The following is a 20334-nucleotide window of genomic DNA, read 5'->3' as shown; positions in this document are numbered from 1 at the left end:
GTAGAGACATCTAGTGTGGAGACGTCTAGTGTAGAGACATCTAGTGTGGAGACGTCTAGTGTAGAGACATCTAGTGTGGAGACGTCTAGTGTAGAGACATCTAGTGTGGAGACGTCTAGTGTAGAGACATCTAGTGTGGAGACGTCTAGTGTAGAGACATCTAGTGTGGAGACGTCTAGTGTAGAGGTTTAGTGTGGAGAGGTCTAAAGTGTAGAGGGTCACCAGCAGCATGCGTTTCACGGCGAGGGTGCGTGGTGAGTGGTTGGCCGTCCCGGGCCGCGCCTCGGACTCGGTCTACTCGCTGGGGCTGGAGGCGCTCAAGCGGCACGTGAAGAACAAGCCGGACCACGGCGGCCTGGGGGCCCTGGCAGAGGTTCGCTTCACCGTGAGGAGGTGCCAGGGCCTCGGACTCCTGGACCAAGACGACCTGCTGGAGGACGTGCTGCAGGACAACGACTTCGTGGAGCTGGGTGAGGATGGACGCGGAGGAGGAGGGGGGCAGATGGAGATCGAGGCGAGCAGGGCTGAGATGGAAGGGAGGGGAGATGTGAGCGTGGAAGGAAGGATTAGGGGATGGGAGCTGATGAAGTGGAGAGGGATGTTAAGTGCTGACGAGGAGAGGGCCTGTTTGGGCGAGGTGAGAGTGAGGATGAGGTGAGGGTTTGAAAGAGGGAGATGAGTGGACGAGGTGTAGATTTGGATGAGTTGAGGGTCGAGATGAGGTGAGGGTGTAACTGAGGTGAGGTGTCTGGATGAGGTGAGCGAGAGCCATAGATGGCCGATGATGATGTTTACCTCCCAATGTTGCAGTGCTGGAGGGGGAGGCCATGTCGGACACGTTCTCGCGATTGGAGGATGAGAGGCTGCAGCCCTGGTGAGATAACGTGTTCATTGAGAATACTCACAGTAAGCAGTGCATCACTGCGTGGTATAGAGAACGACCCCCATGGTTTTAACCACGGAATTGTTGAGATCCCTTCAAGTGACCTCTTTTAGTTGCACACTCAGGTGCACACTTTCCCAATGTCCCAGTGTTGATTTGAGAGAGATTCTGCGTGGCAATCAAACTCAATAATGCAAATTTAGTAAAATTAAGTGACAAACCAAATACAATTAACGTGATGGGATTTTTTGTGTCTGCAGTTATTGCTGACAGGTCTGAGCCATCAACGCTACCAAAGAGCCTGGTTTAATTCTGGGGATTTCACATGGATACATTAAACTTGGGATGGGTGAATAGAACTTGGGATGGGTGAATGTAACTTGTCAACGCAATGTCTTGTTGCAGGAACATCACTTACAAGGAGCCAGAAGAGGTGACGTCACACACACTCACCTTCTGACACTCAACCCACACTGTAGGAGGATAGGGCCAAGTATGTGGGTGTGCGTTGGCTTTGTGCATGTGTGTAAAGTATGTCTATATATGTTCTATATAATGTGTGTGATGCGTATTTGGCAACTGCTTGATGAAGCGTCATACCCAATTCTTAAATGCGTATTAATTGCGTAAACAGAACGTGCCAATTCGTCACTAGTACAGCACACCGGTGTTTGGAGAGCAAAGCCACAACATTTACAATCTGAGTACGACGTTTTGCCAGTAATTACAACTAGCATCATCAGGCGGACAGCACCCAGATTTGTTGAGAAATCCTCCTGTTTCGTTCCTTAAATAGAGGGGTTGATGTGATGGCGTCACTTGTGAGCCCCCTCCCACCCCCATGAATGGTTTCTCACCTCTGGAGTGCTTCCCACCTCCTATTTTTATCTCTGCTGAGACGCTTATTACGTTCTGGTCGCATTATGAATACAAGTTGTCGTTGTGTATATCCGCGTGTGTGCGTGTGTGTGTCCTCGCTGTGCAGTTTCTGAGCTTGGATGGCAACAGTTTGAGCACTCGGGAGCTGCTGCGTCTCGGCAAAAGCCACTTCAAGATCAAGGTGAGGCCCACAGGACAGGTCACCAGCTCATTGGGTTGCAGGCCAATGAGTCAGCAGGTCACAAGGACACGGGCAGACACCGTGAGGTTCACCTTGCTCCACTGCATCGTGGGGCATCGCTCCACCTCCATCGTGGAGCCCTGCTCCATCGTGGGGCTTGCCTCACCCAGCTCCACCGTGGGGCACCGCTCCACCGTGGGGCACCGCTCCACTGTGAGGCTTCCCTCCGCCGTGGGGCCACTCATGCTGCACCTGTGTCTCCTCAGCTCACGGAGGAGGCCCAGGTCAGGATCAGGAAATCGCGCGAGCTGCTGGAGACCATCATCCAGGAGAACAAAGGTCAGCCCAAGGTCACACCAAAGGTCACACCAAAGGTCACGCTGAACACGGTCGTGCCGCAGTTTGTCAAGGTTACACTGAGCACGTTTAAAGTGTCACAGTGTCACACCTGCACTGAACACGTGTGAAGTGTCACCGTGTCACACCTGCACCCGTGTGTGCGCCACAGTGGTTTACGGGATCACGACGGGATTTGGCAAGTTCGCCCGCACGGTCATCCCAAGCAACAAGCTCAAGTGAGCAAGCATCACGCAGCATCACACCACTACTACCACACAGAAGCACACCACTACAACCACACAGCACCACACCACCACATAGCACCACCATCACCACACAGCACCACACCACACAGCACCACACCACTACTACCACACAACATCACCCCACTACTACCACACAGAAGCACACACCACGCACAGCGTCACCCATCATCGCAACACAAATACAGCACGCCACAGCACAGAAGCACACCCTGCCGACCCCACGTGCTGATGTCGTTCATCTGCCTTTGCAGGGAGCTGCAGGAAAACGTCATCCGCTCCTCTGCTGCGGGTAAGGAGCCGGGGTCGTCTGCCCGATGTAGGGCACCGACTTGGCAGCACACACACACACACGTGCGTGGGATCAGCCACACGTGAACTGGGCGCGTGACGCCGCGTGTCTGTCGCGGTGCGGTGGTGCAGGCGTGGGGAAGCCCCTCCTGCCGGAGCGGACCCGCATGCTGCTCGCACTGCGCATCAACGTCCTGGCCAAGGGCTACAGCGGCATCTCCCCAGAATCCATCAGCCGCATGATCAGCGCATTCAACGGTGAGGCCGTGCCCCGAGCTGTCTCCAGCATCGCGACCTTCAGCATCGACATCTCCAGCATCACGATCTCTAGGATCACGATCTCCAGTGTCACCATCTCCAGCATCAACATCTCAGCATCACGATCTCTAGAATCACGATCTCTAGAATCATCATCTCTATAATCGTGATCTAGAATCGCGATCTCCAGCGTCACCATCTCAAGCATCAACATCTCAGCATCACGATCTCTAGAATCACGATCTCCAGCATCAACATCTCAGCATCACAATCTCTTGAATCACGATCTCTAAAATCTTGATCTCCAGAATCACGATCTCTAGCATCAACATCTCAACATCACGATCTCTTGAATCACGATCTCCAGCATCAACATCTCCAGCACCACAATCTCTAGAATCACGATCTCTAGCACCACGATCTCCCGCGTCACAATCTCTATAAATCACGATCTCCAGCATCAACATCTCCAGCACCACGATCTCTAGAATCACGATCTCTAGCACCACGATCTCCCGCGTCACAATCTCTATAAATCACGATCTCCAGCATCAACATCTCCAGAATCACGATCTCTAGATTCACGATCTCCAGTATCACGGCCTCGAGCGTCACATCTTTCACAGACGAGCCGAGAGTGTCAGCACCTCGCGTCACGAGTGTGTGCGTGCGTGTGCGCGTGCAGCGTCGTGTCTGCCCTACGTGCCGGAGAAGGGCACGGTGGGGGCGAGCGGGGACCTGGCCCCCCTGGCGCACCTGGCGCTCGGCCTCATGGGGGAGGGGAAGATGTGGTCGCCCAAGAGCAGTTGGGCGGATGCGAAATACGTACGGCACGCGAGAACACGCACATGCACACGCACGCGCACACACACGCATGCACACGCACGCACACGCGCGCATACACCAGTCTCAACGACAATGTGTATATTAATAGAACATGGTTTTTTTCACGGTCACCACAAGTGGATGTGGTTGTTTCCTTGCACAAAAAGGTATCCCATGATATAGCTGCTGCTTACCGCGGGCTATAAGTGCTCCGATGCGTGCATTGTCCTTGTGCTGTTCGCCTTTTGGCGTAGTTCTCTGGGAGACGAGGCCCTAAAGAAGGCTGCTGCTGTCTGTGGTGTAGGCCAATCAGTTTCAAAGACAATGCATCATCATATTATCAGATCATGTTTGTTTGCATGTTCACCACAAGTACCATGTGTGGTTAATCCTTGTGTAATGACATGATGACACCTACTGGCTGGGAAAGGGAAGCACGGGTACAGGCACGGTCAAGACGACATCCAATCGGAGAGGCAGGGGTATCTGGGGCGAAGGTAGTTGGTGGGGTTTGCCGAGATGCTCCGGGAACCTGCTCAGAGGTTCCACGAGAGGGCATGGCCGGAGGCGGGGCCTAGCCACGCCTGGGGGGATATCAGGGGGAGCGGACCCGGGGCTCGGGGCTCATGTGTGGGGTCCTGGGTCCTGGCTGCGTCGCTGCTCGCCGACATCTCTCTCCGTCGTCCGGCCACGTGGAAGATCTCCTGCGTGGTTTCCGTCGCCGTCATTGTCACGCCGCCAGCCAGCGGCGTAGCCGAGTGAGGGCGGTGGGACCACGCCGAGTGATCGACCGTGTGTGTAGCCAGTAGAGACATCTCAACACAACTGCCGTTATATTGCCGGAAAGGGTAAAACCACCTATTATTTTTCATACTTTTGTAATGTGAGGTTATATCCGGGTCGCTGACGGATCACAACTCGTCACGATGATTGGCTCTGCCGGTCCTGGTCCATAGCCAATGGGGGGAAGCCTAGGGGTGTGGCCCTGACGTAATGGAAAGGTGACAGCTGTTTGTAGAGGATTGGTTCTGCTGGCTTTAGCCACAGCCAATGGGGAGACGAGTCAGGGGCGTGGTCCCGGGAGCCTACGGTGGAGTCTGGAAGATTCCATAGAGGCTAACCAGGATTGGTGGAAATGTACCACGTGACCCGGGTATTAAATAGGGGTGGAGACGAACAACACGTGGTCAGAACTGGAACGAACGAAGGGGAGAGGCCACGCGAGAGCAGGGTCCAGGCTGCCACGTGGCTGCGCACGTCTCTCTCTCTCTCTCTATCCCTCTCACGCTGTCTGTCAGCAGCGTGAAGGAAGTGCTGTAATGAAAGACAAATAAAGACCGGATTCCAGAAGTCGCTTCAACGACCTTTATTACACTTTCATACTGGCAACAACAAAAATAGGTTCCATGACGTTATATTTACACACGCCTAGTCGTTGACCTGAAGATGGCTTAAGTCTTTGGTTCTTTCGGTAAAGTCACGTATAAAGATAAAATAATAAATTAAATAATAGCATACTACGACGTTTCGATGTGCGTACGTGCAGGTTTGTTGTGCATCAACACGCGTGCCGCGCGTCACGCAATGCAACCTTCTTCATCTACTCGCCGTGAAAATTGTAAAAAGGAAGGCGCAGCAACTGACGATGGCGTCTCTTTCAGGTGCTGCGCGCCCACGGACTGTCTCCTTTGTCGATTCAACCAAAGGAGGTAGAGCAATGCCATCACGACAGCGGCCTTTCTGCCTGACACTCTTGTATAACAAGGCAGCAACACGGGATGGCTTGTCACATCCCCCCCCCCCTCAGCAAATTCACTTTCATGTGTCTCTATGCGTGTTGTGGGGAGCGGTAGCGCAGTGGTTAGCGCAGTGCACTACGAATCCGGTGACCCGAGTTCGCTTCCTGCTCACGGCCAGCACAAGTAATGATGATCTAAACCGGCCCAGGGATTCCCCTAGGTCGACTCAGCCTGAAATAAGTGCCTGATCTGTGTGTGTGTGTGATACGCACACTTGCAGTACTTACCCCGGCAGTCTGTTCAGGCTGTTCAGGGGATCTTTGGACTTGTGATGGTGTGTTTGGACGTGAGTCATGGCAGTATTAAGCGTGGTACTAACCACTCGTAGATTCTCACGGAAATGTACGCAGTCCCTTTACATGAATCCTGTGGGGAACTGGAAATGTGCCAAATCTTGGCCTGCGTAATTTATAGAATCTCGAAAGCCTTTTGGTACTCGGAGCCCAGGTCTCCGTTGACCGACCTCCACGAAACATTTATTTCGCAGAAATGAACACACAAGAGTCTGTTTTTATTGCACGAGATTTGCTTTCCCCGGGTCACTGAGCGAAGTTCCGCCATCCTCTGACTTGCCCCCCCCACCTTTTCCCTCCTCTTCAGGGCCTGGCCCTGATCAACGGGACCCAGATGATCACGGCGCTGGGGGCGGAGGCCGTGGAGCGGGCGGCCTCCATCGCCCGGCAGGCGGACGTGATCGCGGCGCTCACCCTGGAGGTGCTCAAGGGCACCACCAACGCGTTCGACAGCGGTGAGCTCCGTGGGAGGACGTGGCCGTGGTTTGCCGCGGCCACCTCCCAGGTGAACACGGGGCGCCATCTCCATTGCCGGTGGTAATTTGAAACGAAAACTGTTTTTTTATTTGGCTAGGTAAGGCCCACTGAGCTATATACAGCTCTTCTTCATAAGCGGCCTTATTGAGCTATCACAAATGCTAGCTCAACTTAGCGGTCTATCATGTGGACATTTATATCAGCCAAATATTCTTGGTGCAAATTTCTAAATTTGGAGGGGAAAACTGGAGGACCCGGAGAAAAATCCACGCGACCACGGCGAGAGAGACACGCAAACTCCAAATATACAACAGCAGGCATTGGGGTCAGGATCGAACCCACGTCCTCCTGTTTCCCTGGCGAGGGGGTTAACACCTCGCCACCGCAGCCAGATGATGGAGAGGCTGCCACTGTTTCTGCGAAGAGTGGCGAAAGCGATCGGTCGTCCACTCAGCCTCGCGCCAATCTCGCGTAGCGCACGGACGTCGGGCCGACTGTGGCCGGCGAGCGTAACGCGTGCCCTCTCCGGCAGACATCCATGAGCTGCGTCCTCACCCGGGGCAGAAGGAGGTGGCTTTCCGCTCCCTGCTCAACTCGGACCACCACCCGTCCCAGATCGCCGGTCTCCACACGCCCCACCAACCCACACCCTGCTCCACCACTACCACCACCACACCAACTCAATACCCCACATGCCTCCAATCCCTGCACCGCAAACGCTTTCTCACCGTCTCATCCGTGGCCGCCGCACTCAAATCAGCGGAAGTTTGAGTCACGCGGCCCAAACCCCTGCGGGTGATCTGAGTAACGCGTGGATTGTGCCTTCCCACAGAGAGCCACAGGTTCTGTGACCGGGTCCAGGACGCGTACACGCTGCGCTGCTGCCCGCAGGTGCCCAGCGCTTGCCTCCATGCCTGTGTCCGCACACTCGATCACGTGTGTTTGCTTAGCGAGTGCGTGAGACGCGTGTGTGTCTGTCTCTGTGCGAGTGAGACACGTGTCCGTCTCTCCTTGTCAGAGCCACACCTGGTTGTGGCCGGGTGCAGGATGCAGTGACTTGTGAATGACACTGCCCCCTTCTGCCCTGTGTCCCGTGTTGTTGTCCAGGTGCATGGCATCGTGAATGACACCATCAGCTTTGTGCAGAAAGTCATCCAGACGGAGATGAACAGCGCCACCGACAATCCCGTATCCACACACCTGCAGCTCGCAGACACCATCAGCTCACGCACCACAACAACAACCGCCATTCGCCCCGAACTGGCGGTGACATCACCACGACGCCTGTGCCAGGCCAGGTGCACTTTAAGGCCACGTGAAGTGTCGAACGCCCGCTGGCAGGATGTTACGAGACTATCCCAAGTCCCATGGGTTGACTGATTGAGATTAATCCAGGCCACCTAGTTTATCCCGAGCCTGCCCACCAACATGAAGGTGCTTCATGATTGTGAGCAGAAAGTCAGGGACTACGAAAGCACAAATAACAATCCAGAGCCCAGGCCTATTGATGGCATCATAGGCCTTGACCAGGTCAATAAAGCAGAGATGTATGTCCTGTGAGCAGATGGACAGAAAATGTGGCACCTGGGCAGGACCGCCCTTTCCTGAAACCACATTGGGGCTCTGCAAGCTTCTCCTCAGCGTGCCTGGCAAGGGGATGTTGAATATTTCCCAGGACGTTTCCCGGCACACTTAGGAGGAAGATGCCCCTGTGGTTGTTAGTCTGTGCAGCCCCCCTTCTTAAAGGGGCGATCACCAGGGCATCCTTCCCATCTTGCAGAACCCATCCAGTGGTACAGACTGTTATAATGATGTCATATCGGGCACTCTGCACACAAATGCCACCCTCCCTGAGCAGTTCGCTTGGGAGATCATCTCTGCCCACTGCTTTTCCCGGTCTCAGACCTGCTCAACAGATGTCACTTCAGCCAGCCACTCACAGCGGGTGACTACTTCCAATAATTGAGGCACATATATATACACACCAGCAACAGACACAAATACACCACCAACAACACCTATACACCAGTGACACACGCACACACATGCGCACACACACGCACACATCAGCCTCACGATCCTTGACAGCAGCGCGAGATGGTGTTTTACGAGCGAGGTGAGACCATCTCTGGGGGCAACTTCCACGGAGAATACCCTGCGAAGGTCAGTCACCTCCTCTCCTCTCACACGGCGGGGAGTTGACGGGCAACGTCTCTCTGCCCGCGTGTAGGTTGCATGAGCTTGAGCTCTCGTCAGCTCAATAAAACTGAAGCAATTATTTTTTGGTTCTCGTCACCTTTTGCTTGACTCTGGCCTTTCCCCGTGTGACGGTGCGGTGGGCCCGTTGCGCCAGGTGCTGGACTACTTGGCGATCGGAGTGCACGAGTTGGCGGCTATCAGCGAGCGGAGGATCGAGCGGCTGTGCAACCCGTCCCTGAGCGAGCTGCCCGCGTTCCTTGTCAACGAAGGAGGCCTCAACTCGGGCTTCATGGTCGCGCACTGCACCGCTGCCTCGCTCGGTACGCAGGGCCACGCGCCTCTCGCCCACCAACGCGGGGACGCAGATTAGGACGGGGGGGACGGGTCCGTGCGCGGCCCGCACGGACCCGGCGTGCGGAAGGTGCGTGCCGTGTGACCGCGGGGTACGGGATGTGTGGACGTGGTGTCTCCGGTCCCCGCAGTGTCGGAGAACAAGTGCCTGTGCCACCCTTCGTCCGTCGACTCCCTCTCCACCAGCGCGGCCACCGAGGATCACGTGTCCATGGGCGGCTGGGCGGCTGGGCGGCGCGCAAGGCCCTGCGTGTCATTGAGCACGTGGAGCAGGGTGTGAAGCACTGTGCAGCGTGCACACACACACCGTGTCCACACGCATAGTGTACACACACACACACCGTGTACACACGCATAGAGTGCACACACACACCGTGTACACACGCATAGTGTACACACACACACACCGTGTATACACACGCATAGTGCACACACACACTGTGTGCACACGCATAGTGTACACACACACACACCGTGTACACACACATAGTGTACCTACACACACACCGTGTACACACGCATAGTGCACACACACACCGTGTACACACGCGTAGTGTACACACACACACCGTGTATACACGTGTAATGCGAGCGTAAATGGGGTTGTTGCTGGGCTCTGGCCCAATCACATGGCCCGGGGTATTGGGGGGCGGAGCCTGGTCTGCGGGGCGTGTGGGAGGGGCCACCGTTCACCTCGGCTCCAATGGGAGGCGAGGTGAATGGGGGCGGAGCCAGCAGGGCAGTATGGGAAGGCCAGATCTAACGATCTGGAAGGGGAGGAGTCAGGGTCACGTGGGGTGGAGAGGATATAAGTGGGAGCCCGGAAGAGATCGGGGCAGTTGGGGAAGTTAAGAGGCTGAGCCACGTTGGGTGGTGAGAGGAGATCCGCGCCATCGGCCACGTGGCCAAAGGACCTCAGCACGCCGTCGGCCTGCGGTGTGAGGAGTGTGGGAGTGGAGGAGCTAACGGAGGAACGTGCGCGGCACGCGAGAGGAGACGCTGGTCCCTTATCAGGACCAGCGGGGTGTGAGGAAGAGTGGAGGAGCTGACGAGGGAGCGCGTGCGGGGCGCGCGCGAGACGACGCTGGTCTGCGGAGGAGACCAGCGGGGTGCGGAGAAAGAACCTAAATAAAAGACCAACGGAGACCAGCAGTGCCTGACGGAGTCTTTTATTACACACGCATAGTGTACACACACACTGTGTATACACACTGTGTAAACACACACACACACACCGTGTATACACGCATAGTGTACACACACACACACTGTATACACACATAGTGTACACACACACTGTGTATACACACATAGTGTACACACACACACTGTGTACACACACTGTGTAGACACACACACAGTGTCACGTCCCGCTCACGTAGCCATGTGCCACGTGTCTCTGCCAGTGTTGGCCATCGAGCTGCTGGCCGCGTGCCAGGGCATCGAGTTCCTGCGGCCTCTGCGCACGACCACCCCCCTGGAGAAAGTCTACGACCTGGTCCGCAGCAGCGTCAGGTACGAGAGAGGCCGCGCACGGCAGCGGCTGCGTGTCCCACCCCCACGCAAGCGCTGCGGTGTCGTCGCTGCCACGGTGGTTGTTGTTGTGCAGTGTGTGCGACTGGACGTGTGTGCGTGTGCGTTGCAGGCCCTGGATAAAGGACCGCTTCATGGCTCCGGACATAGAGGCCGTGCACCGGATGCTCGTGGAGGAGACGGTAGGAGCAGCGCATCAACAGAGGGGCTCTGTCAGGTCCTCTCGTCTTCCTTGAAGACGGCGCGCGCGCAAGGCGCTCACACGCTCCGGCGCGCGCCGTCTGTGTGCCCCTTGCAGGTGTGGCAGGTGGCCGAGCCGTACATCAACTGCTACCGGCTCAAGGACCTGCCCGAGTCGAGGCCGGATTCGCCGACAGCGTGCTCGCTCAGCTCGCCCTCTTTGCGCGCGCCGTGTGCCAGCATAATTTAAACTCGAGATCAAGACGAAGGCGTCATCCTGGCCAAAGCCATCAATGACATCACTGTATACCCTCTGCCGGCTGCTGCACAGTAGACTCAAAACCTCAAAAAACCACCCGAACAATATCTGCTGTTCGAGGCACTAGACTTATTCAGAGAGCCACAGCCTCGCAGAAACCCAGAATCCTCCGCCTTAGCAGAATCCGTATGTAACCATCTGGTCTTAGACCTTACCCTCGTCGCCGGACTCCTGAAGACCCTTCCAATACCCGTTTCAGTATTCGGCCCTCCCCTATCCTGCACACATCCCACCCAGAGCGGTCGTTTTTGCCAAGTTCTCTTCTGGACTTCTCCCGTCTCGCCACTTAATTCCCACCATCCGTTTCAGACATCTGAGCTCATATGCCCGCTGCTTAGGGTCCAGGGACCGGAGTGCTGAACCGTTTAACACAATTCTACGTAGGCCATGAATTTGTCCCATTTTCTGATTCCTTCCGGGATTCACGCGAGAACGCGAGGGAGGTCTGGACCGGGCTGAAATTCGCCTCCCAAAATAAATTTCATACCCCATGAAACGAAACCTAGCCGGCTAAAGTAATTCTAACTGGAGTAATAATTCCCGTGTTAATCCAGCAAAGCCTCACCGAGTCTCAAGACTTTTTTTGCAGGAAGGTCTTACTACATTGGGATCTTTGGCCAAACCCCATTCACGAGTGTTTGGCTTCATGTAGGAGTAAATCAGAGTCTCCTGGAGAAAACCCACGCATGCAAGCAGCTGACACAGCTCCATTCACAGATTAAATGCATAATAATATAGATGATATTGGTCGTGAAAGCCTAAGTGTTAAACCGATTAAATGCATTGTTGTACTGTACTACCATCTCCTGGGGCCCTCGATGCATCAGCCTACAACACCTGGTATTCCAAGACAGTCTCCCATACATACATTTACTAGCCAGGCTCAACTTTGCTTAGCTTAGAATAGCTGATGAGACTACATGTACACCGGTACACACCACTCACAGAACACACACGGCCACTCACCCTCTCCTCTCACAGCGCACAGCAGCACACATGCTCCGCTTCCACAGATATATGATTTTTGAGAACACAGTATATTATGTGAGATTATTTTTGATTGAAGCACGAACGTGTGTACGCTAATTTTCAAGCTGATTGACGTCCAATAAAGTCTGTGGAGCTCTCGGTGTCATTCCAGGTGTCATTCACAAAAGATGCCTCGTGCCATATCACGTCACATGACCGTGCGTTGTCACCTCGAATATCACGTGACGTTGTAACGTCACATTGGGCGGTGACACGTGGTCGAGCTGGTGGCGCTGTGACAGGATACAATGAATCCGCGACAGAATGAATGTTAAATGTTAATTTTTTAGGCCAATATACGGAGTCTTCGGGCGTGGCTTTGCCCGTATAAGGAATACTGGAACAGGAATCGACATTTTGAACAAGCCAATGCTCGATTAAACGGGAATCGACCAATTTTTAAGGATGCAAAAGCTTAATGATATTGTTTTTTCCGAGACCAAGGTACTCCGCAAACCTTCGGGCTACCATCAAAGATTTGTCCATGAAGCCATCCAGATATATAAACACAGTGGACACAATTTCAACCGAGGAGATGGGTACAAACTGAGCAATCATCGGTCGTCATCAGGTCGCCATCAGAATAGAGATGATCGATCGAAACGTCGTAGTTTTTTGTTTATGTTATTCTTATACTCTTTGGTTTTTTCGGTAAAGTCAGTCACGTAGATAGAAAATTAATAGATCACGACGTTTCAATCGCGACACAAGTGACCGTGTTCAGGTGAGAGAAAGCTACTGAAACAATGTCTTATATAGGCCTGAGATGGGTGCAGCTTCAGGGTAAGAGGGCGGTGCTAGAGATAGTCTCCCTGAGGCTGTGGAAGTGGCTATTGTATTGTGATACATTAACATGTCAATGCACGAGCTTCGTATGCCGCAGCATCGGTGACTGAGCGAGAAGGACATCCAGCCCGTCAATACAAAGACATGCAACCTACTAATGCAAGTACCTACGTGACTTTACCGAAAAAAACCTAAGAGTATGAATTCTTGCAGTCACGAAAGCTTCAAGTCACGAGAGACACCGTCACCTGGGATTTCACTCGAGACGGTCCACGTGACACTGCTGGCCCCCCACCCAACCCACTCCCTCCCCCCGACCCACCCACTCCCCCACACTCAACCCCCCCACCGAACCCACTCCCCCCCACCCACCCAACCCCCTCCCACCCACCCAACCCACTCCCTCCCCCCGACCCACCCACTCCCCCATACTCAAACCCCCCCACCGAACCCACTCCCCCCCACCCACCCAACCCCCTCCCACCCAACCCACTCCCTCCCCCCAACCCACTCCCTCCCCCCAACCCACCCACTCCCCCACACTCAACCCCCCCCACCCAACCCCCTCCCCAACCCCCTCCCACCAGAAGTTCTCCTCCACGGAAGTCGTCACCGCATCCCCCGCCCGCGCTCTTCCGGAAGTTGACGTCACCTCCCGGAAGTGGCGACGGCGAGGCGCGAGCAGCGCGAGCACCACGTGTCGGGGAGAGCCGCCGGGCGACACGCGGTTTCGAGTCTCGCCGACGACTCCCGAAGTAGCGGGCGGCGGGGGGGGGTGAGAGCCACGGATTACGCCTCGAAGCTTCTCTGCCGAGTGCTGCCCTTGATTACTCCGCGGTATAGACACGGCTCCCGAGCGCACTCACACTCGCCTGTGAGTGCCGTGCGGGTTTAGCGCGTTACTAGCAGCAGCGGCAGCCGACATCAGCGCTCGCCAGCACCACCCCCATACTCATCAGCACCAGCAAGCAAGCGGCCTCCCTCCACGCGTGAGCCATGCCCAAGGAGAAGCGCGCCCGTGACACGGGCCGAACTCTGGGCCTGGCCGACCAGATCGCGATGAGCCGCTCGGCGCCCCGGGCCCCGCGGGCCCCGCGGCCCGAGCGAGCGAGGCCCGAGGACGCGTTCGTCGACGACGCGCTGACGGCCAAGATCCTGCAGCAGGCGAGGGAGCAGCAGGAGGAGGAGGAAGAGGAGCAGCAGGGGGAGGAAGGGGAGACGGGGCAGGAGGGAGCGCGCGTGGGACGCCGCTCCTCCGCCAAGATCACGCGGCTCGGTGGGTGCACAGTCGGGGGCGAGTCGTGAGCCAGGCTCTCGCTTGATTATTACAAGTAATTATAATGTGTGTTGCCCTTTCTGGCAAGGACACGGGTGTTATTATAAGATGTTCAAGCACTAAATGCTGTACAGCTGTAGATCGAGTGCTGCATCAACCACACACAGTACGTGTGGCCAGACGTGCTCACAGACGCGCTCTGATAGCGCATGGCATTGTCTTTGACACGGATTGGCCTCTACACCAGAGGCGACAGCCTTCTCCATGGCCTCGTCTCACCAGTGTCGGACCAGAGTTTTTCAGTTTCATTCATTAGGCACAGCCCTGTGAGCCATTCGGCTCTTGAATCGGGTGCAACCGCATAAAACAAAAAATAAAAACTTGTTAATGTGACTTTGCGCTAACAGAAAAATCCAGGAAAAGCAGCAAAATCTTCCAGAAAAAAGCACCGCACACCAAACGCTGTGCAAACATCAGAGAACAACTGCAGCCCCTCGCTCGCTCAGCGCCTTGTAACTCGACTATCGCTAACCGCGGCTGCAGTTCACGTGACCGTGGCTCGATGATTCCTCCACCCATGTCCACCCGACTGACACACGCGTGTGTCAACTCTAGGGACTGTGAGTGTACTCCACGGGTACCATGGACTCCGTAGGCCCCCTGCGTGTCTACCCCGTAGGCCCTGTGTGTCTACCCCGTAGGCCCTGTGTGTCTACCCCGTAGGCCCCTGTGTGTGTACCCCGTATGCCCCTGTGTGTGTCTACCCCGTAGGCCCTGTGTGTCTACCCCGTAGGCCCTGTGTGTCTACCCCGTAGGCCTCTGTGTGTCTACCCCGTAGGCCCCTGTGTGTGTCTACCCCGTAGGCCCCTGTGTGTCTACCCCGTAGGCCCTGTGTGTGTCTACCCCGTAGGCCCTGTGTGTGTGTCTACTCAGTAGGCCCCTGTGTGTGTGTACCCCGTAGGCCCCTGTGTGTGTACCTCGTAGGCCCCTGTGTGTCTACCCCGTAGGCCCTGTGTGTGTCTACCCCGTAGGCCCTGTGTTTGTACCCCGTAGGCCCTGTGTGTGTACCCTGTAGGCCCTGTGTTTGTCTACCCCGTAGGCCCTGTGTTTGTACCCCGTAGGCCCTGTGTGTGTACCTCGTAGGCCCCTGTGTGTGTGTACTCCGTAGGCCGTGTGTGTACCCCGTAGGCCCTGTGTGTCTACACCCCGTAGGCTCCTGTGTGTGTCTACCCCGTAGGCCCTGTGTGTCTACCTCGTAGGCCCCTGTGTGTGTACCCCGTAGGCCCCTGTGTGTGCAATCTATGGGCCCTGCTCTTAACGTCAGTAGGAGTGCAGGCGCGGGCCGCTGTGCAGGCGCGGGCCGCTGTGCACGACCACTCGTGGCAAGAGCCCTGGGCCTCAGGCTGCACGTTTCCCCTTCCCCCCCCCGTTGGTGTTACAGGTGCGGCCGTGCGGGATGGGGGCTCTGGATCGTCGGACGACGAGGAGCAGGAGGAGGAGGCGGACGAGGAGTGGCCCTCGTTGTCCCAGAGCGCGGCCCTCGCGCGCGGCACAGGCGGGCACCCGTACGAGTGCGTGGAGGTGGACGCCGAAGATGAGCGCGCCATCGAGATGTTCATGAACAAGAACCCGCCAGCCAGGTAAGAGCCAGAGGCTCTGTCTGGAGGCCACACGGCGGTGTTGGGTGGACGGTGCCGCGCTGTGGTTCGTGCATGTGTACGTGGGGCGCCCTGTCTATTGCACGTGGCACATCTCTGGGTTTGTGCGCAAGGCAGTAGACGTTTGTGTGCCCGTATGTATGTATGTTGAACTTATTTCGCGCGCTGTGCGGAGCCGACCGTCCTAATCGGAGGTGCGGGGGAATTGGAGGTGCGGGGAACATGCGCCAAAGGTCGGTGTGTGTGTGTGTGAATTGATAGACCGCTCTACGGGCATCTCTCGACATACAGAATTGTTATGTTCTTGAAAAGTTGGCCGCAGAGCAAAATTCCGTCGTATGTCTAACCCTTATCCCATTGACTTAAATCATAGCATCGGAGATGCGTTCCTTCGGGGGAAATAAATACGGCCTTAAGAAATAATAATTATTAAAAACACACTTAATGCAGCAAACACTTTTATCGTGCATATTTAATGGGAAACTGAAAATTCTATATAATAATACTCAAGTCGAAAAATAAAATACAGTACAGCACTTACCAGAACACAAAGCCCCAGCGTGGAGAGTGTAGGAAACTAGTACAGTGTGAGTAACGCATCACGCACACCACCTTGAGTACCGTGAAATGCACAGATTAAAAAGTTCCATGAATGCGAATTTAACGTAACGCATAGCGAATTTAGATCAAGAAATTCTAAATATATGAGTTGCCGTGTAATGAGGCCGTAGTTTATTAGTGTGGATATGTTCGTGTGTGCGTGTGTGTGGGAATGTACACGCACGCGCGCGCACGCAAGCTTGCACATGCACGCGCATGTGGGCAGTGGCAGCGCTATGAACCCGGCGATCCGAGTTTGATTCCCTTTCTTGGCCAACACCAGTGACGATTATCTGAACCAATCCTGGGCCTCCCCTAGGTCGACTTGGCCTCAAATGAGTACCGGGTGCAGTGTTGAAACATTGCAACAGGTCAGATAAAGGCAGCCTGGTGTGGTGCTGGCCACTCACCCCCTTGTGTGCGGTACTGATGTTCACGAGTGCTCGCTAACAGTACTTGCCCCAACAGTCTGTTAACGCTATGCGGAAGGTCTTTGTGTGCCATGTGTTGGTGTGTATGCACGTTTGTGTGCGCGCGTACATGTTAACGCGCGTACATGTTAACGCGCGTGTCCGTCCGTGCGTCCGGGCAGGCAGACGCTGGCGGACATCATCATGGAGAAGATCACGGAGAAGCAGACGGAGGTGGCGTCGGCGCTGTCGGAGGCCACGGGGCGACCCATGCCGGCGCTGGACCCACGAGTGCTCGAAGTCTACAAAGGCGTGCGCGAGGTTAGAGAGACAGCGGGAGAGGAGCGGCCGAGGTCGCCAGCCTGTGCATCTTTCGATTTAAAGCTTTCGTGACTGCAGGGATTCATCTTCTTGGTTCTTTCGGTAAAGTCACGTAGAAGGGAAATAATAAAATAATAAAAATAAAATATAAAATAATTCTCACGACGTTTCGGCCACAACGCAAGCAGCCGTCCTCAGGTGAAGACCAGGTCTGTCGGGGAGACAGCGTCTGAATTTGCCTTTGCAGATCTCTCATTCAGACGCTGTCTCCCCGACAGACCTGTTCTTCACCTCAGGACGGCTGCTTGCGTTGTGGCCGAAACGTCGTGAGAATTATTTTATAATGTTTTATTTTTATTATTTTATTATTTCCCTTCTACGTGACTTTACCGAAAGAACCAAGAAGATGAAAGCCTGTGCATCCTGATGACCTATTGCAACCGTGACAACGGGTCATCAGGGCGCACTTGTATGCCATGTGCGAGTATTTGGCAGCGGTAAGAAGATGGAATTTAACAGTTCATCGATTGACATTGTTTCGATGGGAATACCTGCATCGAATCGCATGTTGAAGAATCAATCATTTACGAAACGTCCAAACTAGACGCGGATGTTTAGGCCATAAGAGGGAATGAGACTGGAGCCGACAGGGTCAATGGGACGTGAGAGAAGAGAGGTCACGGGAACTCGCGCCGCGCTCCTCCGCACGCCCGCTCTCAAGTGCGCGACAGTAACACGTCGGTGCAGCTTGCCACGTTTGTGACAGTCGTTTTGTTTCCAAATTTGCCTTTGCAGATCTTAACAAAATACAGAAGTGGGAAGCTTCCCAAGGCCTTCAAAATCATCCCGGCGCTCTCAAACTGGGAGCAGATTCTGTACGTCACGGAGCCCGAGAGTTGGTCGGCAGCGGCAGTCTACCAGGCCACCAGGTAGGGACTACCAGGGCTGGGAGTCACCTGGTAGAGACTACCAGGGCTGGGAGCTACTGGGTAGAGACTACCTGGGCTGGGAGCCACCTGGTAGAGACTACCATGGCTGGGAGTCACTGGGTAGAGACTACGAGGGCTGGGAGCCACCTGGTAGAGACTACCATGGCTGGGATTCACTGGGTAGAGACTACGAGGGCTGGGAGCCACCTGGTAGAGACTACCATGGCTGGGAGTCACTGGGTAGAGACTACGAGGGCTGGGAGCTACCTGGTAGAGACTACCATGGCTGGGAGTCACTGGGTAGAGACTACGAGGGCTGGGAGCCACCTGGTAGAGACTGCCAGGGCTGGCAGACACCTGGTTAGAGACTACGAGGGCTGGGATCCGTTTAGGAGAGGCTACCAAGGCTTGGATCCACCTGGGAGAGGCTACCAAGCTTGGGAGCCATTGGGTAAACGCTATAAGATGTTGGCTTCTGAAGCGCATGGTGTGTACAACAGAACGGAAGTAACGGTTTTAAAAGGAATTTGGTCGAGGCAACTTTTGTAACGGTAAAATCTGTTTAACCGAAATAGTTTTCAAGTTCTTCTGTAACGTGGTTATTTTTTTTTTATCTCGTTGCGAAGTTAACAATGGTTATTCTATAAATTGACTTTGCCCCTGCCATAAGAATGTGTTATTTCCCCCAGTGGCTCAGGGCTTTAAACGAACACGAGATGAGCACCATTGACACAGTGCTCACTTTAGCAGGGAGGGAGCAGCTCTGAAGGACGGAGTCGGTGGAGGTGTGGCTGGCTTGTGCAGGTGTTTGTTGTGACAGAGTGTGGGGGTTTGTGCCGCAGGATCTTCACGTCGAACTTGAAGGAGCGGATGGCACAGCGCTTCTTCAACCTCGTGCTGCTGCCGCGCGTGCGCGATGACATCGCCGAATACAAGCGCCTCAACTTCCACCTCTACATGGCGCTCAAGAAGGCCCTGTTCAAGCCTGGGGCCTGGTTCAAAGGTGAGGCGCTTGCACACGGCACTCGGCTGGTGCGGTGGCAACAACGCACGCGGCGAGCCGGTGTGGCGCAAGCACGGTGCTTGATTTGTCCGCTCCTCTCTCTCCCGTCGCTGCAGGGATTCTGCTCCCTCTGTGCGAGTCGGGCACCTGCACCCTCAGAGAGGCCATCATCGTGGGCAGCATCCTCTCCAAGTCCTCCATCCCCGTGCTGCACTCCAGGTGCCCACCCGCACCCTCTCACGCCTCATCGCCGCCGCCACCACCACCTCGGCAGACTACCCCATGACTTTCGATTTAAAGCTTTCGTGACTGCAGGGATTCATCTTCTTGGTTCTTTCGGTAAAGTCAAAAAGATGTACCCCATGACCATTGACGACTCTAAGTGGCGGTCATGCAAACTGCTGCGTCTCAAGCCAGCCACCGCTGTAACTCGGTTGATTTCCACACCGAGGCGCGGGGAATCAGAAAAGTGAGTCACGATTGTTCTAAGGGCTCTTTATACGTTTAAATTATTATTATTATTAAGAGCGCGGGAAGGGAGACAACCTCTCAAGCTCGGTGGTGCTGTATTGAGATGTTGTATACCCGTGGGAGGAAATCAGAATATAGTACTCGTGCGCCGTGCCAACATTCCTAGGTGCCCTCTAACAGCGACCTGCCCCACCAGCTTTTTTGTAGGCCGCTCGCCGAATCTGTGCCATCGTCTTTGCGCGTGTGCAGCGCCGCACTGCTGAAAATCGCCGAGATGGAGTACAGCGGCGCCAACAGCGTCTTCCTGCGCCTGTTCCTCGACAAGAAGTACGCGCTGCCGTACCGCGTGCTGGACGCCCTCGTGTGCCACTTCCTGCGCTTCCGCGCCGACCGGCGCACGCTGCCCGTGCTGTGGCACCAGGCTCTGCTGGTGCTGACGCAGCGCTACAAGGAGGACCTCTCCTCCGAGCAGAAGGAGGCGCTGCTGGAGCTCATCAAGGTGCACGGCCACCCCGCCGTGACGGGCGAGGTGCGGCGTGAGCTCCAGCATTCGGCCTCGAGGGACGTGGAGATGATGCAGCTGCCGCCCATGACAGATGGCACCGCAATGCTGGAGTGATGTGCGGGTGACAGTGATGGGGGGGGGGCAGTGACAGTGACAACATTGGCGGGGGGAGGGGGCTGACAGTGACTGGGGTGACGGTGATGCTGAGGCCACAGCAGAGGTCGCAAACGGGTTTTGATTCCTTACCCGTACCAGGCCGCACCAGGGTCGCAAACG

General features: G+C 55.3%; 2 protein-coding genes across 2 annotated transcripts; both read left to right on the top strand.

Annotated features, from left to right (window-relative positions):
- The first annotated feature begins 161 nt into the window (after positions 1 to 161).
- Positions 162 to 13644, top strand: LOC144947146 (histidine ammonia-lyase-like). The gene is given in 22 exon segments (XM_078876342.1): positions 162 to 470; positions 811 to 874; positions 1289 to 1316; positions 1869 to 1943; positions 2210 to 2282; positions 2452 to 2518; positions 2800 to 2837; positions 2969 to 3094; positions 3780 to 3919; positions 5581 to 5628; positions 6319 to 6466; positions 7021 to 7110; positions 7321 to 7379; positions 7596 to 7676; positions 8586 to 8651; positions 8842 to 9007; positions 9170 to 9258; positions 9261 to 9312; positions 10445 to 10553; positions 10684 to 10753; positions 10870 to 10982; positions 13473 to 13644. Coding segments are annotated over 22 exon segments (2115 nt in total). The 5' UTR covers positions 162 to 229.
- On the top strand, positions 13558 to 20208 carry BYSL (bystin like). Its single transcript, XM_078876507.1, has 7 exons — positions 13558 to 14161; positions 15603 to 15801; positions 17012 to 17150; positions 17946 to 18079; positions 18922 to 19082; positions 19199 to 19301; positions 19803 to 20208. Exons 1-7 carry the CDS (start codon positions 13882 to 13884, stop codon positions 20170 to 20172), a joined length of 1386 nt encoding a protein of 461 aa, XP_078732633.1. The 5' UTR covers positions 13558 to 13881; the 3' UTR covers positions 20173 to 20208.
- Positions 20209 to 20334: the final 126 nt, after the last annotated feature.

This window comes from Lampetra fluviatilis, chromosome 44 (genome assembly GCF_964198595.1).
Source record: "Lampetra fluviatilis chromosome 44, kcLamFluv1.1, whole genome shotgun sequence".
NCBI lineage: Eukaryota > Metazoa > Chordata > Hyperoartia > Petromyzontiformes > Petromyzontidae > Lampetra > Lampetra fluviatilis.
Note: the sequence above shows the minus strand (reverse complement) of the source record. Positions and strands in the feature narration are given on the sequence as shown.

Bases quoted from the DNA above. Each gene is read 5' to 3' on its own strand.
- BYSL (XM_078876507.1), top strand. From the start codon at position 13,882: ATGCCCAAGGAGAAGCGCGCCCGTGACACGGGCCGAACTCTGGGCCTG. The intron at 14,162-15,602 runs GTGGGTGCACAG...TTGGTGTTACAG, and splicing joins CGCCAAGATCACGCGGCTCG to GTGCGGCCGTGCGGGATGGG. The intron at 18,080-18,921 runs GTAGGGACTACC...TTTGTGCCGCAG, and splicing joins GCAGTCTACCAGGCCACCAG to GATCTTCACGTCGAACTTGA.